Source organism: Salvelinus alpinus, chromosome 2, assembly GCF_045679555.1.
Source record: "Salvelinus alpinus chromosome 2, SLU_Salpinus.1, whole genome shotgun sequence".
Taxonomy (NCBI): Eukaryota; Metazoa; Chordata; class Actinopteri; order Salmoniformes; family Salmonidae; genus Salvelinus; species Salvelinus alpinus.
The window spans coordinates 91,638,452-91,657,304 of NC_092087.1; the positions used below are offsets into that span (position 1 = coordinate 91,638,452).

At 41.3% G+C, this 18,853-nt stretch overlaps 1 protein-coding gene across 1 annotated transcript; it reads right to left on the bottom strand.

Moving 5' to 3' along the window:
* Positions 1-8,049: 8,049 nt before the first annotated feature.
* On the bottom strand, positions 8,050-17,807 carry LOC139568230 (pancreatic secretory granule membrane major glycoprotein GP2-like). The gene is made up of 9 exons (XM_071389980.1): positions 17,433-17,807; positions 13,395-14,045; positions 12,530-13,090; positions 11,967-12,172; positions 11,612-11,763; positions 10,155-10,400; positions 9,775-9,934; positions 8,321-8,396; positions 8,050-8,171 (listed from the first exon to the last, which is right to left on the bottom strand). Exons 1-9 carry the CDS (start codon positions 17,497-17,499, stop codon positions 8,152-8,154), a joined length of 2,139 nt encoding a protein of 712 aa, XP_071246081.1. The 5' UTR covers positions 17,500-17,807; the 3' UTR covers positions 8,050-8,151.
* Positions 17,808-18,853: the final 1,046 nt, after the last annotated feature.

An 18,853-nucleotide genomic window follows, 5' to 3' on the forward strand; every position in this document is an offset into this window, starting at 1 on the left:
ATTTATTTATGGTAACATTGCACATATTGTAACATTATAGTCCCTTGACATAAAGTAGCGGCGGCAGGTAGCCTAGTGGTTAGAGTCTAGGGGCGGCAGGTAGCCTAGTGGTTAGAGTGTAGGGGCGGCAGGTAGCCTAGTGGTTAGAGTCTAGGGGCGGCAGGTAGCCTAGTGGTTAGAGTGTAGGGGCGGCAGGTAGCCTAGTGGTTAGAGTGTAGGGGCGGCAGGTAGCCTAGTGGTTAGAGCATTGGATTAGTAACCAGAAGGTTACAAGATCGAATCCCCTGAGCTGACAAGGTAAAGATCTGTCGTTCTGCCCCTGAACAAGGCAGTTAACCCACTGTTCCTAGGCCATCATTGAAAATAAGAATTTGTTCTTAACTGACTTGCCTAGTTAAATAAAGGTAAAAAAATACATAACTTAACTACTTTGCATAATGCTCAGTTTACCCACTAAGAAATCATTAAAATATTAAAACTGTGTCCAACTTTTTTTTTTGCTGATGGCCGATCCTGCCGGGAACTTTCGTAATATCAACCGTTTTGGGACACATAACCAATTAACATTGGCTGCAGTATTGCAATAAACATTTAGGATAATTCCCCTTAAATGAATTCCCTTTAAATCAAATACAATTTTATTTGTCATATGCTCCGAATACAACCGGTGTAGACCTTACAGTGAAATGCTTACTTACAAGCCCCTAACCAACAATGCAGTTAAGAGAAATACATACAAAAAAATTATAAAAGTAAATAATTAAAAAGCAGCAGTAAAATAACAATAGCGAGGCTATATACATGGGATACCAGTACAGAGTCAATGTGCGGGGGCACCGGTTAGTCGAGGTAATATATACATGTAGGTAGAGATAGATATTAAAGTGACTATGCAAGGATAATAACAGAGAGTAGCAGCAGTGTAAAATAGAAGGGGGGGGGGGGGGGGGCAATGCAAATTGTCTGGGTAGCCATTTGATTAGATGTTCAGGAGTCGTATGGTTTGGGGGTAAAAGCTGTTTAGAAGCTTCTTGGACCTAGACTTGGCGCTCCGGTACCGCTTGCCGTGCGGTAGCAGAGAGACTAGGGTGGCTGGAGTCTTTGACAATGACACCAAATGTTGGTGACTGTAGAATTCTACTCTCCATTTTCTCCCTGAAGGCTGCGTAGGGTTGGGTGTGTTGGCAGCCTTAAAACAATGCCACTTCATACCACATGTCACTGAAGGGCCATCAGTGACATGTGGTATCAAGGGCCATCAGTGACATGTGGTATCAAGGGCCATCAGTGACATGTGGTATCAAGGGCCATCAGTGACATGTGGTATCAAGGGCCATCAGTGACATGTGGTATCAAGGGCCATCAGTGACATGTGGTATCAAGGGCCATCAGTGACATGTGGTATGAAGGGCCATCAGTGACATGTGGTATGAAGGGCCATCAGTGACATGTGGTATGAAGGGCCATCATACCACATGTCACTGAAGGGCCATCAGTGACATGTGGTATCAAGGGCCATCAGTGACATGTGGTATCAAGGGCCATCAGTGACATGTGGTATCAAGGGCCATCAGTGACATGTGGTATCAAGGGCCATCAGTGACATGTGGTATCAAGTGCCATCAGTGACATGTGGTATCAAGGGCCATCAGTGACATGTGGTATGAAGGGCCATCAGTGACATGTGGTATCAAGGGCCATCAGTGACATGTGGTATGAAGGGCCATCAGTGACATGTGGTATGAAGGGCCATCAGTGACATGTGGTATCAAGGGCCATCAGTGACATGTGGTATCAAGGGCCATCAGTGACATGTGGTATGAAGGGCCATCAGTGACATGTGGTATGAAGGGCCATCAGTGACATGTGGTATCAAGGGCCATCAGTGACATGTGGTATCAAGGGCCATCAGTGACATGTGGTATCAAGGGCCATCAGTGACATGTGGTATCAAGGGCCATCAGTGACATGTGGTATCAAGGGCCATCAGTGACATGTGGTATCAAGGGCCATCAGTGACATGTGGTATCAAGGGCCATCAGTGACATGTGGTATCAAGGGCCATTAGTGACATGTGGTATCAAGGGCCATCAGTGACATGTGGTATGAAGGGCCATAGCTAAACTGAACTGCTAGTTGTTGATGAACGAGTTGTTGATGAACAATTTGAGATGTTACAATGTACAACTTCTCACCAGTGATGTAGATAATTGTGTCCATCTCAAAGATACATCTGCCTTATCAGTTTGTGGTTTCCATCAAGGTGCCATAACGAGTTTGGTCCGTTAATACACATCACTATCATCACTATCATCACTATCATCAACCGTACGGTTTTGGAAGCATTAAGAACCTTATTTTTCATATCAACGGAAAAAAATATAATAATTAACTCCAGAGATAATTCACCATTTCAACAGAACAGGGGTGACGTTAGTCTCCTTTAGTCCATTATTGGGCTAGGAGCGAGGACTTGTTGGAAGAAGCCATTCTTCTACCTCGTTTTACACTTCAAGTCATTTACTTCTTGTTAGAGATGTATTTACACTTAAATGGCCCTAAATGCCGATCGGCGCAGCGGTCTAAGGCACTGCATCTCAGTGCTAGAGGCATCACTACAGACCCTGGTTTGATTCCAGGCTGTATCACAACCGGCCGTGATTGGGAGTCTCATAGGACGGCGCACAACTGTCCCAGGTCGTCCGGGTTTGGCCGGGGTAGGCCATCCATTGTAAATAAGAATTTGTTCTTAACTGACTTGCCTAGTTAAATAGAAAAATAAATAATAAATAAAACATGTGTGTGTGTGTGTGTGTGTGTGTGTGTGTGTGTGTGTGTGTGTGTGTGTGTGTGTGTGTGTGTGTGTGTGTGTGTGTGTGTGTGTGTGTGTGTGTGTGTGTGTGTGTGTGTGTGTGTGTGTGTGTGAATATCTATGAATTGAAATAATAAAAATGTATGTGAATTTTTTTTCAATCAAAAACTTGTTGTAGCAACTGCAGCTGGCCCTGTATAGCCGACATGAAGAAATAAGTAAATAAGTAGTCTACAGTTTGAAGTCAAACGTTGCGTCTGTTTATTGAAGTGACGGGAAACTCGCATGGTGTCCATTTGACACAGCTAGTCTATTTATTAGCCTACATTAACCCCTGCTGGCGTAAACTGTTTACTGCAGAGCAAATAGACAATCATTAGACAATGAGCATCATCATACAGAGTTATTTATTGACATCCTCAAAGCACAGCACACACACACAGCAAATCAGGTTTGGTTGGAACTTGAATTTAAAATTGATAAAATTTAGATTTTGTGTCATTGGCCTACACACAATACCTCAAAATGGCAAACTGGAATTAAACGTTGTTTCTTTAAATTGTACAAATGAATTGTTTTGAGTCAATAAGTAATCAACAACTTTGTTATGGCAATCCTAAAACAGTTTAACAAATCAGATTATAAATTGCATGGACTCACACTGTGTGAAATAATGTTTAACATGATTTTTTAATGACTTCCTCACATCTGTACCTCACACATACAAGTATCTGTAGGTCCCCCAGTCAAGCAGTGAATTTACAACACAGATTCAACCATAAAGCCCAGGGAGGAAGATGGGCACCTATTGGTAGATGGGTAAAACAAAACAAAAAGCAGACATTGAATATCCCTTTGAGCCTGGTGAAGTTATTAATTACACTTTGTATCAATACACCCAGTCACTACAAAGATACAGGCGTCCTTCCTAACTCAGTTGCCGGAGAGTAAGGAAACTGCTCAGAGATTTCACCATGAGGCCAATGGTGACTTTAAAACAGTTACAGAGTTGAATGGCTGTGATAGGAGAAAACTGAGAATGGACCAACAACATTATAGCTACTCCACAATACTAATCTATACTGAGTATACCAAACAATCCACCGTCTCAATTCACCACATCCGGGAGTGTCGCAGAGCTAGAGTGGTGTTTGGAACGTCTGTAACGTACGTCTGTAGCGTCCAAACCGTTTGGCCTACCACTCGATTGAAAGGGGAGACTCTCACGAACACGATGGTGGTCTCCATTTTGCTCTATGACCCCCACAAGTGTCATGGGACTCGTCTGAAGGTAACCGGTAACGGTAAAAAATATGAATGGAAGTATGGAGGTAGTTTTGTACCTATCCAAAAAAATGGGGTTAAATACATGTTTAAAAAAAAAACACATATTTGCTGAGCGTTCTTATTTCTACTAGATAAAGGACAGACAATTCCAAATTGTTTTCATTATGATTTTTTTTTATACTGTCTTTTTTTGCTAATTATTCCTGTGTTATTCAATGCGTTTCTATGGGGTATAGTAGTAAAGGCCAAATTCAATATTTTATGAAATCATTTTTTTTCTTCGGGATACCTAAAGGGGTCCTAAAATATCAAATCAAATAGGTAAATGATCTATGGTATGAACATCTTAAAACCATTCCATATGTCAGCGTAGAACCCCCCAATGGCTTAGACTCTTAGGAATGAACCTGTCTACTCCCCTTCACCTACACTGATTTGAAGTGGATTTAACAAGTGACATCAATAAGGGATCATAGCTTTCACTTGGATTCACCTGGTCATCATATATGCATAGTCACTTTAACAATATCTACATGTACATACTACCTCAATCAGCCTGACTAACCGGTGTCTGTATGTAGCCTCGCTACTTTTATAGCCTCGCTACTGTATATAGCCTGTCTTTTTACTGTTGTTTTATTTCTTTACTTAGCTATTATTCACCTAATTCCTTTTTTGCACTATTGGTTACTAATGTAAGTAAGCATTTCACTGATGTATTCGGCGCATGTGACAAATAAACTTTGATTTGATTTTACCTGGTCAGTCTGTCTTGGAAAGAGCAGGTGTTCTTAATGTTTTGTATACTCAGTGTAAGTGACAGAGTGAAAAGAAGGAAGCCTGTATAGAATAAAAATATACATTCCTGAGGCACTGAAGCATAATTCCCAAAAATGTTAACAAAGAAATTAACTTTATGTCCTGAATACAAAGCTTTATCTTTTGGGGAAATCCAACACATCTCTGAGTACCACTCTTCATATTCAAGCATGGCTGTATGCTTGTCATTGGCAGGAATTAAGGAGTTTTTTTAAGGATAAAAATAAACGGAATACAGCTATAAGCACAGGCAAAAACCTAGAGGAAACCTGGTTCAATCTGCTTTCCAACAGACACTGGGTGACAAATTCACCTTTCAGCAGGACAACAACCTAAAACACAAGGCCAAATCTACACCGAAGTTACTTACCAAGACCACATTGAATGTTCCTGAGGGGCCTAGTTACAGTTTTGTCTTAAATTGGCTTGAAAATGGCTGTCGAGAAATGAACCATCTTGACAGAGCTGGAAGACTTTTAAAAATAATAATATGCAAATATTGTACAATCCAAGTGTGCAAAGCTCTTAGAGAATTACCCAGAAAGGCTCACAGCTGTAATCGCTGCCAAAGGGGATTCTAACACGTGTTGTCTTAGGTGGTTGAATACTTACCGTGCATTCGGTATTCAGACCCTTTCCCTTTCCCCACATTTTGATACGTTACAGCCTTATTCTAAAATAGATTAAATTAATTGTTTTCCTCATCAAAATACACACAATACCCCATAATGACAAAGTGAAAATAAGCTTTTAGACATTTTTGCAAATGTTAAAAAAAATGACAACTGAAATACCTTATTTACAAAATAGACCCCTGCTCCGCTCGGGAGAATACAATTACTTTTAAAAAGATGAAGAGATTCAACACATGAAGAAACAATATAAAAAGGACAATTACTCAACTTTTCAACCTCATATTCATTATCTCCAGCACGATGTCAGTATCGATGTACAGTGTGGAACGAGATTACTGACACCCTTGATAAAATATGATCAACCAGGACTGTATAAAATAAATAATTCAAATACTGTGCTATATTGTATGCTATTTTTTGGGGGGGGAAATGATGTAAATAATAAACGCAGACGTTCTGTATATTACCTCGGAAACAATGGATGACGCAGCGGGACAAGGTGGAGCGGAGTTTGATTACAACGTGTCCCGATATCTTATTTAATTATTTTTTGTTTTTTTTGTTTTAATGTCCATTCTAGATTGCCCTTCTAGCTACTAATCATAAACTAATATTCAACAATGCTGTGGTATAAACTATTTTATACTAATACAATTGATCAGATACATATATATATATATAGTAATACTTTTTCTCTCAAAAAGGTAATTAGTTGCACCCTTTAAGAATTCTTATCAATAAAGAAGCCAAAAGTTTAGTATTTGGTCCCATATTCCTAGTACTCAATGACTACATCAAGGTTGTGATACTACAAACTTGTTGGATGCATTTGCAGTTCGTTTTGGTTGTGTTTCAGATTATTATGTGCCCAATAGATGGTAATGGTAAATCATGTGTTGTCATTTTGGAGACACCTTTATTGTAAATAAGAATATAATATGTTTCTGAACACCTCTACATTTAATGTGGATGCTACCATTGTTACGGATACTCCTATGTGAATCGAAGAATAATGATGAGTGAGAAAGTTACAGAGGGTCAAAGATCATACCCCCAAGACATGCTAACCTCTCACCATGACCAATGACAGGGGAGGTTAGCATTATATATCATACCCCCAAGACATGCTAACCTCTCACCATGACCAATGACAGGGGAGGTTAGCATTATATATCATACCCCCAAGACATGCTAACCTCTCACCATGACCAATGACAGGGGAGGTTAGCATTATATATCATACCCCCAAGACATGCTAACCTCTCACCATTACAATAACAGGGGAGTTGAAAATGTATTGGGAGTATGGGACAAAATACTAAACTTTTGACTACATTATTTATAAGAATCTTTAAGGGGTGTAAATAATTTTACTTGTTAAACAAAATCTATTTCTCTGAGCAATTGTATTAGTATAAAAATAAAAAAATCGCTTTTTTTTAGGATTAAATATAGCTCAGTATTTGAATGATTTATTTTAAACAGTCATTATTGCTCATATTTATCAAGGATGTCAATCATTTCGGACCTCGCTGTATGTGAAAATGGCATGTTTCTATGATCGGTGGTTAAAAAGAGAAGAAGAAAGGTCCTTAAAAAATGTCAGGATCTAAAGTTTAAAAAAAGCAGTAATTTTTCTAGCCAGAGGAGGGTAATTTTCATAATCTCAGTATTTGAAAATCAATATATATATTTTTTTAAACTTTTGATGTCATCAGAGAACTTATTATATTATTTTCTACAAAAGGTAGAAATTTGCAGTTTTCACATATGTAGACAATGGTATTGTGCTGGAAATAATAAAAAGGAGGTCGAAAATTGGTGGAATTGCCAGTTAATTATTGAATTAATAAAAAAGGTTTTGTAAGTGTGCTGTTGTTGTGTCGTCATGATGCAGACTTCTACCAGTGTTTCTGTGGTAATACTGACACCTACTGGTTCATCATTGTCTTGACTGATCCCAAAGAGAAAGAACTAAGCTATAGCAATAGTACACTACATTCCCTGTACATTATTCATACATTAATACATTTATACATATATTTATCATTTATATTTTATTAACACTATTAAATTACTGCACATACAACGCATTTTAGAGCAATAGTACACTACATGCACAGTACATTAATACATTGATACATACATTTATCATCTTTAATAACACTATTCAATTACTGCACATACAAAGCATTTTAGAGTAATAGGATGACATAATATTATAGCTACAGTGTGAACTACAAAAGGGAGATGTTTGTGTTGATATAATCCCAACTAGATGTCCATTTATTTTCACGTTTTAAACATTAGTGGCCAGCTCATACACTTTCTGGCCTCACGCCTTCGTTAAAGGTTCAACAATTAATTTGTGTTGATTCAATAAATAAATGTTTTCCCAATTATTCTAGTCATAAGAAAAATATAAAAATATCCTTATTTATAGCTGGATGTATGTAAGATGTTAAATATGAAATGGCTTGGTTTACAACATAAATTATGTATAGGTGAGATAGGTCTATGAACTTCTCATAAATCATTTAAATAACTGAGTTCATTGTTTACTTAGGATACAGGAAGAATGCCAGGGATTCATGAAGTTCAATCTTCATTTTGGGACCCTGAAAGTCAAAAACAAATACACTGTTAGTTATTTAGTTACTTAGTTACTTAGTTACCTGAGTGTCCATCATTGACATCAACATAATTTGTTTGATTGACATCTATTAAATGATTGGTTTTGATTGATAACGTATGAGGTCGTACTCACAGGTGATTGGTCCGATGGTGAGGGGTTCGAGGGGGACAGAGGGGGTGACAGAGCGGTATTTCCTTTTGGTGCACACCTGAGGAGAGAGACGGGAAGGAGTCAGAGAGACCAGACACTGAAACAGAGAGACGAGAAGGAGTCAGAGAGACCAAACACTGAGACAGAGAGACCAGAAGGAGTCAGAGAGACCAGACACTGAGACAGAGACGAGGAGTCAGAGATACCAGACACTGAGACAGAGAGACGAGAAGGAGTCAGAGAGACCAGACACTGAGACAGAGACGGGGAGTCAGAGAGACCAGACAGAGAGACACAGACAGAGAGACGAGAAGGAGTCAGAGAGACCAGACACTGAAACAGAGAGATGAGAAGGAGTCAGAGAGACCAGACACTGAGACAGAGAGACGAGAAGGAGTCAGAGAGACCAGACACTGAGACAGAGACGAGGAGTCAGAGAGACCAGACACTGAGACAGAGAGACGAGGAGTCAGAGAGACCAGACAGAGAGACGAAAAGGAGTCAGAGAGACCAGACACTGAGACAGAGAGACAAGGAGTCAGAGAGACCAGAGACTGAGATGAGAAGGAGTCAGAGAGACCAGACACTGAGACGAGAAGGAGTCAGAGAGACCAGACACTGAAACAGAGAGACGAGAAGGAGTCAGAGAGACCAGACACTGAGACGAGAACGAGTCAGAGAGACCAGACACTGAGACAGAGAGACGAGGAGTCAGAGAGACCAGACACTGAGACAGAGAGACGAGAAGGAGTCAGAGACCAGACACTGAGACAGAGAGATGAGGAGTCAGAGAGACCAGCTACTGAGACAGAGACTCAGGAGAGCCAGAGAGACCAGACACTGATACAGAGAGACGAGGAGTCAGAGAGACCAGCTACTGAGACAGAGAGACTCAGGAGAGCCAGAGAGACCAGACACTGAGACAGAGAGACGAGGAGTCAGAGAGACCAGACAGAGAGACGAGAAGGAGTCAGAGAGACCAGACACTGAGACAGAGAGACAAGGAGTCAGAGAGACCAGACACTGAGACAGAGAGACGAGGAGTCAGAGAGACCAGACACTGAGACGAGAAGGAGTCAGAGAGACCAGACACTGAGACAGAGAGACGAGAAGGAGTCAGAGAGACCAGACACTGAGACAGGGAGACAAGAAGGAGTCAGAGAGACCAGACACTGAGACAGAGAGATGAGAAGGAGTCAGAGAGACCAGACACTGAGACAGAGAGACGAGAAGGAGTCAGAGAGACCAGACACTGAGACAGAGAGACGAGAAGGAGTCAGAGAGACCAGACACTGAGACAGAGAGATGAGGAGTCATAGTCAGAGAGACCAGACACTGAAACAGAGAGACGAGAAGGAGTCAGCGAGACAAGATACTGAGGCAGAGAGACTTAGGAGAGTCAGAAACCACTACAGCGGGAAAGATGCAGTACTCACTGGAGTGCAGGAGGAGCTCCTCTGGTCACAAAGGCTGAGTCTGCAGTGCAGGAAGACATCCCGGTAGTCCCCCTGGTACAGGAACAGCAGAGCAGAGAAGCGAGCCCTGAGAGACGAGCCGCTCTCCTCCACCCTCACCTGACGGAATTCAGTCGGACATCTAAGAAACAGGGAGGGTCAGGGTTTAGGTTAGATAACGCAACAGAAAATACACAAATATTAGTGTTCGGTTTCCCAGACACAGAATAAGCCTGGTCCGGGAGTAAAAAGCATTCTCAATGGAGAAGCTCCATGTAAAGGTTGTTAGTCCTGGACCAGACATAATCTGTGTCTGGGAAAACCTCCATGTGTTCCTTGAGTGTAAACCAAGACACACATACTTGTTCTGAATGATGTAGTATCGCATGATGTCCTCAGGGTCGGGGGATTGCGTGGCATAGCAGTCCTCCAGAACGACCACGAAACGCTCCGTCTCGGACTCCTCTACGGACACACCCACGTGCAGCACGGAACCCACCGGCAAGGTGACTCGGCCCGCTGGGTAAGCCTTTGTGAAGTTGTCGCTGTGGTACAGAGTCATGTTGGATCCCACTTTGGAGCCCTTACCAACTTGGACATCCTTCAGCCTGTCAAATGGGCAAATAGGAGATTTGGTTAATAAGAGATGTCGTCAGAGATGGTGAAGGACAAACAAAGTGACTTGGGTGAGAAATGCGAGAAATGCACTTTACAGGCTCAGTAAAATGAATCGTTAATATTATTATTTATAATAATTCTAATTAAAATAATAATAATAGTAAATACACATTATTGTTGAAGCACTTTTCAAGACACCCAAAGTCACTTTAGATAAGATAAGAAATTATTATTATTATAGTTTTAACACTATTACACAGCCAGCTTCAACTGAGTATTTTGTTGGAAAAACCAGAACAACCAGTACAACCAGAACAACCAGTACAACCAGAACAACCAGAACAACCAGTACAACCAGTACAACCAGAACAACCAGAACAACCAGAACAACCAGTACAACCAGTACAACCAGAACAACCAGTACAACCAGAACAACCAGAACAACCAGAACAACCAGAACAACCAGTACAACCAGTACAACCACTACAACCAGAACAACCAGAACAACCAGAACCACCAGTACAACCAGAACAACCAGTACAACCAGAACAACCAGTACAACCAGAACAACCAGTACAACCAGAACAACCAGTACAACCAGAACAACCAGTACAACCAGAACAACCAGAACAACCAGAACAACCAGAACAACCAGTACAACCAGAACAACCAGAACAACCAGAACAACCAGTACAACCAGAACAACCAGTACAACCAGAACAACCAGTACAACCAGTACTGTGATGAGTGGACAGAGGAGGTGCAAAACTCTTATATAGTTATCTAAAGGATCATCAAGAACCACAGGTTTGGAGTATAAACTGTCTATACATTAACAGGATACTGACAGTCCGACATGTGTTCGCCTGCATTGTGTTACATTGTGTTACATTATGTTACATTGTGTTACAGGGTTTGGTTTTAGAAGTGGGGGGGACATAATTATTATCATGTTTAAATCCAGTCGTATAAACACTCCAAACAGCCTACCCGACTGCTCGGAGGCGTCTGCATGGTCCTAAAGTACACCATTGCCTGTATTGAATCACATTCCAATGATAAAACTGGGGGGGGGGGTCAAAAATGCAATTTCAGAATGTGGGGGAGGGGGACATGTCCCCCCCGTCCCAAGTGAAAGTTGCGCCCCTGTTGTGTTACATTGTCCATGTTTGACATTGTTTACTGCAACGTCTCCACTTACGACAGGTAGGGTTTGATGGCCACATCCAGGCTGGTCTCTGATTCCAGAGGGTAGGCACAGGAGAAGGGCACGCTCACGGGTCGGCTGAAGGACACGTTGTGAATGTGGTAGATGAATAAACTGTTGGTAAAGATGGCGTCAGTTCCGTTTGTCTGGTGAAAGGGGGAAAAGGGAAGAAGATTAGAAGCCAGGAGAGGACCTCTCCCCAGTCCTCAGAATAATACAATTCTTGGACTATTGTATTTCAGTTCATCTGTTCATCATTTTCAGTTGATGGCAACATGTCTCACAGCAAGTGTTCTCTGTTGAAGGTTTCGGTGAGGAACGGGGTGAACGGGTCGGGGTCTGTTCTCACCTCCAGAGTGTTTCCGCAGGTGCCCTCCGTGCGCTCCACCTGGTACCATACCATGCCGCCACGCTCTTCGTGAGCGTTACACCGGGGGTCGGCCAGGTTAGCGGTGGTGGCATCCAGACCAGCGGCCTCCAGGTTAGTCCTGTTGAGACCCACTTGTACCAGGCTCCGCCCACACACTACCGCTGGGTGCAGCAAAACAGGCTGATCTGTAAGAGAGAAAGAGAGCGAGAGAAGGATGAGAAGAGAAAGACAACGGGAGAGTGTTATTCAAGAACCCCAAATGAAAAGAAGGAATTACAAATTCTCATATGCACTCCTAGAAAAAATTATTTCAAAATGGTTCTTCGGCTGTTTCCATAGGAGAACCCTTTTTGGTTCCATGTCGAACCCTCTAGGGAAGGGGTTCATCTTGGAACCCAATAGGCTTCTACCTGGAACCAAAAAAGGGTTCCTCAAAGGGTTCTCCTATGGGGGCAGCCGAAGAACCCTTTTAGGTTCTAGATAGCACCTTTGTTTCTAAGATTGTACATAGGTCCTCAAGCAGGTGTTTTCTGAGAACTCACCTGGCCTCTCACACCGCCAAGTGACCCCATCATTGCTCACGCAGGTCTCCCCCGCTCTGCAGGTACCACACATTGCTTTTGGCGTAGTCGTGGCAACCTGTGACTGTGTTGTTGTTGTGGTCTGATTGTTGTCTACTGGTGTTCTTGACGAGGTGACAACATCTACTGGTGATTTTGTCGTAGTGGTGATATTTACGGATGTTTGTGTTGTCGTGGTGATCTTAATAGGTGTTTGTGTTGTCGTGGTGACCTTAACCGGTGTCTGCATTATCGTGGTAATCATAACAGGTGTTTGCGGTGTTGTGGTGATCTTATCAGGTGTTTGTGTTGTCGTGGGTATCGTAACAGGTATTTGTGTTGTTGGGGTGTCTTTTACAGGTGCATTTGTTGTCTTGGTGACCTTTACAGGTGTTTGTGTTGTCGTCGGGATCTTTACAGGTGCTTTTGTTGTCGTGGTGACCTCTACAGGTGCTTTTGTTGTTGTGGTTGTTGTTGTTGTGGTGGTTGTTGTTGTGGTTGTTGTTGTGACTGGTTGTGGTGTTGTGGTGGGAGCTGTCACATCTGGAACAAGGAGTTAAACAGCAGACACAGTTACGAGGGAACATTCATCGCTCATGTTTTGAAAGAACAAGTATGCTGGTATTACCAGGATCATACAATACACCTATATGAATGAATGAATGAATATGCGGAGTACTGTTGATATCTAGGGCCATAAGAAGAACATCATGGTGTATATAACCAGCTGGTGAATGACTAAGCAGTAAACAGTTAAAGAAGTAAATACAATAACTTCAATTCAAAAGGCAGAACAACAACAGCAAGTCCCACTCAGAACTTGGCAAAGCAGGGGGTGAAACCTTACATGCACAATAGGCGAAGTAGCACCCGGGAGGCATGACGAACTTGTACACAAAGTAGTTCCCAGGGCATGCCTTGACGTGGATGGGCTGAGACTGCACCCAGCAGCAGTCCTCATTGAAGCTGGCGCAGACTGCACTCTGGACAATTTCATCCACCTGCTGGGGGGGAGGAAATGCCAGCCACAAGGGAGCCTGGGTGCCGCACTTGAACGAATCCACGCACTTGTCCGGCATGGACACGCTCTGGTTGCCGATGTACATGCGGTAATAGCCGTCCCAGTGGACGTTGCGGTCGCAGTGCTTGTTGCCCACGACGTTGTTGGTGGAACGCCAGGCGTCGTTCAGGACCGTGTAGATCTTGCAAGGGTTGGCGCACTGCTGGATGCCGTCGACCGTGATGCAGTCCTCCCCGTCGGCGCACTCGTTGAAGCCGCAGGTGAACCGGACATGGGCGAGGTTGGTGTTGGAGGTGGGATAGGAGCGGCGGACACGGCGAGGGGCGTGGTGGTGGTCGGCGGCGGTGTGGCCAGGTAAACAGATGAGGCCGTCTCCGGAGAAGCTCTTCTTACAGGTGCATGTGATGTCACCTGCCATGGGCGAGGTGCGGCAGACGGCTTGTTCGTGACACGCCTCGCAGCTGGTGACAATCGTACCTGTGGGAATATGGGAATATATGGGTTCTTTGTCTTTTTAGGTTGAGTTATCATGATACACCTGTATGGTTTTGATGCCTCCATTTCTAGGTTGAGTTATCATGATACACCTGCATTGTTTTGATGCCTCCATTTCTAGGTTGAGTTATCATGATACACCTGCATTGTTTTGATGCCTCCATTTCTAGGTTGAGTTATCATGATACACCTGCATTGTTTTGATGCCTCCATTTCTAGGTTGAGTTATCATGATACACCTGCATTGTTTTGATGCCTCCATTTCTAGGTTGAGTTATCATGATACACCTGCATTGTTTTGATGCCTCCATTTCTAGGTTGAGTTATCATGATACACCTGCATTGTTTTGATGCCTCCATTTCTAGGTTGAGTTATCATGATACACCTGCATTGTTTTGATGCCTCCATTTCTAGGTTGAGTTATCATGATAAACCTGCATTGTTTTGATGCCTCCATTTTAAGGTTGAGTTATCATGATACACCTGTATGGTTTTGATGCCTCCATTTCTAGGTTGAGTTATCATGATACACCTGCATGGTTTTGATGCCTCCATTTCTAGGTTGAGTTATCATGATACACCTGCATTGTTTTGATGCCTCCATTTCTAGGTTGAGTTATCATGATAAACCTGCATTGTTTTGATGCCTCCATTTCTAGGTTGAGTTATCATGATAAACCTGCATTGTTTTGATGCCTCCATTTCTAGGTTGAGTTATCATGATAAACCTGTATGGTTTTGATGCCTCCATTTCTAGGTTGAGTTATCATGATAAACCTGCATTGTTTTGATGCCTCCATTTCTAGGTTGAGTTATCATGATACACCTGCATTGTTTTGATGCCTCCATTTCTAGGTTGAGTTATCATGATACACCTGCATTGTTTTGATGCCTCCATTTTAAGGTTCTGAGACTAAAGAGCAGAGAAAATACAGAAGTCAATTGTGTGGTGGGTTGTTTAAGCAATAAGGCATGAAGGGGTGTGGTATGTGGCCAATATACCACGGCTAAGGGCAGTTCTTAGGCACGATGCATCGTGGAGCTGGACACAGCCCTTAGCCCTGTATATTGGCCCTATATCACAAACCCCAGTTGTCTTATTACTATTATAAACTGGTTACCAATGTAATTAGAGGAGTAAAAATAAATGTTTTGTCATACCCCTGGTATACGGTCTGATAAACCACGGCTGTCAGCCAATCAGCATTCAGGGCTCGAACCACCCAGTTTATAAAAACTCTATTAAATACTTAGTAAATACAATACTTAATACATGATACATTTATCCCTATACTGTCTAACCAAATATACTTGATCTCTTAATATGGCAGACACTCAATGAGAAAATCTATTTTACAAATTATATATTGTCTGTCATATATAGTATTCATTATGTAATATATATTTTGACACACCTACTCATTCAAGGGTCTATCTTCTGTATACCACCCCTACCTTGTCACAACACAACTGATTGGCTCAAACGCATTGAGAAGGAAAGAAATTCCACAAATTAACTTTTAACAAGGTACACCTGTTAAAACTTCTTATGGCTGGGGGGCAGTATTGAGTAGCTTGGATGAATAAGGTGCCCAGAGTAATATTTGGATAGATTTGGATAGCAAACACTCTGAAGTTTCTAAAACTGTTTGCATGATGTCTGTGAGTATAACAGAACTCATATGGCAGGCAAAAACCTGAGAATAAATCCAACCAGGAAGTGGGAAATCTGAGGTTTGTAGTTTTTCAACTCATTGCCTATCGAATATACAGTGTCTATGGGCTCATATTGCACTTCCGAAGGCTTCCACTAGATGTCAACAGTCTTTAGAACCTTGTTTCAGGCTTCTACTATGAAGGAGGGGGGAATGAGAGCTCTTTTAATCAGGTGTCTGGCATGAGCTGATCACGCGTGCTCCCGTGAGAGCGACCTGCGTTCCATTGCATTTCTAAAGACAAAGGAATTATCCATTTGAAACATTATTGAAGATTTATGTTAAAAACATCCTAAAGATTGATTCTATACTTCGTTTGACATGTTTCTACGAACTGTAATGGCATTTTTTGACTTTTCGTCTGACCTGCGCGTCGTGAATTTGGATTTGTGAACTCGCGTGAACAAAAAGGAGGTATTTGGACATAAATTATGGACTTTATCGAACAAAACAAACATTTATTGTGGAACTGGGATTCCTGGGAGTGCATTCTGCAGAAGATCATCAAAGGTAAGTGAATATTTATAACGCTGTTTCTGACTTTTACTGACTCCACAACATGGCGGATATCTGTATGGCTTATTTTTGTGTCTGTGCGCCGTACTCAGATTATTACATGGTGTGCTTTTTCGGTAAAGCTTTTTTGAAATCTGACACAGCGGTTGCATTAAGGAGAAGTTTATCTAAAGTTCCATGCATAACACTTGTATTTTCATCAACATTTATGATGAGTATTTCTGTAAATTGATGTGGCTCTCTGCAAAATCACCGGATGTTTTGGAAGCAAAACATTACTGAACGTAACGCGCCAATGTAAACTGAGATTTTTGGATATAAATATGAACTTTATCGAACAAAACATACATGTATTGTGTAACATGAAGTCCTATGAGTGTCATCTGATGAAGATCATCAAAGGTTAGTGATGAATTTTATCTCTATTTCTGCTTTTTGTGACTCCTCTCTTTGGCTGGAAAAATGGCTGTGTTTTTCTTTGACTAGGTACTGACCTAACATAATCGTTTGGTGTGCTTTCGTCTTAAAGCCTTTTTGAAATCGGACACTGTGGTGAGATTAACAACAAGTTTTTCTTTAAAATGGTGTAAAATACTTGTATGTTTGAGGAATTTTAATTATGAGATTTCTGTTGTTTGAATTTGGCGCACTGCACTTTCACTGGCTGTTGTCATATCGATCCCGGTAGCGGGATCTAAGCCATAAGAAGTTTTAATTGAAATGCATTCCAGGTGACTACCTCAGGAGCTGGTTGAGAGAATGCCAAGAGTGTGCAAAACTCTCATCAAGGCAAGGGAGGCTACTTTGAAGATTCAAAAATATTTAATATATTTTGATTTGTTTAACACTTGTTTTGGTTACTACATGATTCCATATGTGTTATGTCATAGTTTTGATGTCTTCACTATTATCCTACAATGTAGAAAATAGTAAACATTTAAAAAAAAACTTGAATGGGTAGGTGTGTCCAAACTTTTGACTGGTACTGTAAATATTTTGATGTATTAAATATATAGTATAATTGTGTGTACCTGAGGTATCTCCAGCTGTTGATGTATTAAATATATAGTATAATTGTGTGTACCTGAGGTATGTCCAGCTGTTGATGTATTAAATATATAGTATATTTGTGTGTACCTGAGGTATATCCAGCGCTGGATAGAACCAGTAGAGGCACCAGCAAAGCTACCAGGATCATCCTCATCAACAGTAGTTACTTCTACAGGGGCAGAAACGAGGAACACAACCTGAAGGAAAATACACTTATTATATTATATTTATCCACAATTTACATATACTGGATAGTCAGTCACTTTTAAATTCAAGTTTGAATTGATTTAATTTGACTGTATCTATACAGGTCATCCTATTGTGATAAAAAATATTTTATTTTCTGTCACAAGACTGCAATAAACCACGTTACAAAACATCTAATACAACTATAGATATTAAGCGTGGACACACACATCCTCTGGAGGGTAATATAACATTTCAAACTTAGTCAGTTCAGATATATTAATTTCACCAAACCAAAAACAACTTTGTTTAACCATACAGTATGAATAGTGATCTGAGAGGAGTACTGACTTACCAAATCTTGATGCTGACTGCTGGACACACCTGTAAGCGAGGCATTTATACCCTGGTTATCGGGGAGTGGGGGAAACGGGACACATTGTGCAATATTCCCAGGGACAATACCTTAGCCTGGGTCCCAGTATGTTTAGCTCTCATACCACTCCTTGACACTCCTTGTCATGATAAACTGTTTGGCAATGACCCTGAGTAAAGGAGTGAAACGTCAGCCGAACCTGACTGGATTTCAGGCTAACAATGGGTCTGGAAGAGATTCAATGGCAACTATCAACGTTCATACGTAAGGAATGCAACAATCGCCTGATAACCATGGAAACCTGGGCTGTGATTAAGCTAAAGTCTATATGCTCTGTTGGGTGGCATGTCGAATAAATTGGATGTTTTCAAACGAATTAAGCAAACTTAAAAGAAATCTCTAAAACCTTAAATCAACAGGACAGGTGTGGTGGCTGATGGGAGGCATTAGGTCAACACTATATGATTTATGAGGTGATTAATGTCTGACAATAACCCAGAGAACAACTTAACATGTGGCTGACTTCTTACCCCCAAGACATGCGAACCTCTCACCATTACAATAACAGGGGTGAGAGTATGAAATGTATGCCTTTAACTTTCTTACTCATTATTAACAATTCATTTAGGATGATCTGTAACCATGGTAGCATCCACATTAATGTAGAAGTGTTTAGAAACATATTCTATTCTTATTTACATTAAAAGTGACTCCAAAATAACACAATACATTATTTACCATACATTTCTATTGGGAACAAAATAATCTGAAACACAACAAGAACAAACAGCAAATGCATCCAACTCATTTATGTAGTCAACGTGTGCTATGAATATGAGACTAAATACTGTACTTTTTACTACTTTAATACCCATATAAGTGAATTTGTCCCAATACTTTTGGGCTCCTAAAATCAGTCGACCGTTTACAAAAGGTGCTGTAATTT

Coding starts and splice junctions, on each gene's coding strand:
- LOC139568230 (XM_071389980.1), bottom strand. CDS start 17,499: ATGAGGATGATCCTGGTAGCTTTGCTGGTGCCTCTACTGGTTCTATCC. Junction 10,401..11,611: donor GCCATCAAACCCTACCTGTC/GTAAGTGGAGAC, acceptor CCCATTTGACAG/GCTGAAGGATGTCCAAGTTG. Junction 8,397..9,774: donor GGAGCTCCTCCTGCACTCCA/GTGAGTACTGCA, acceptor CTCTCTCCTCAG/GTGTGCACCAAAAGGAAATA.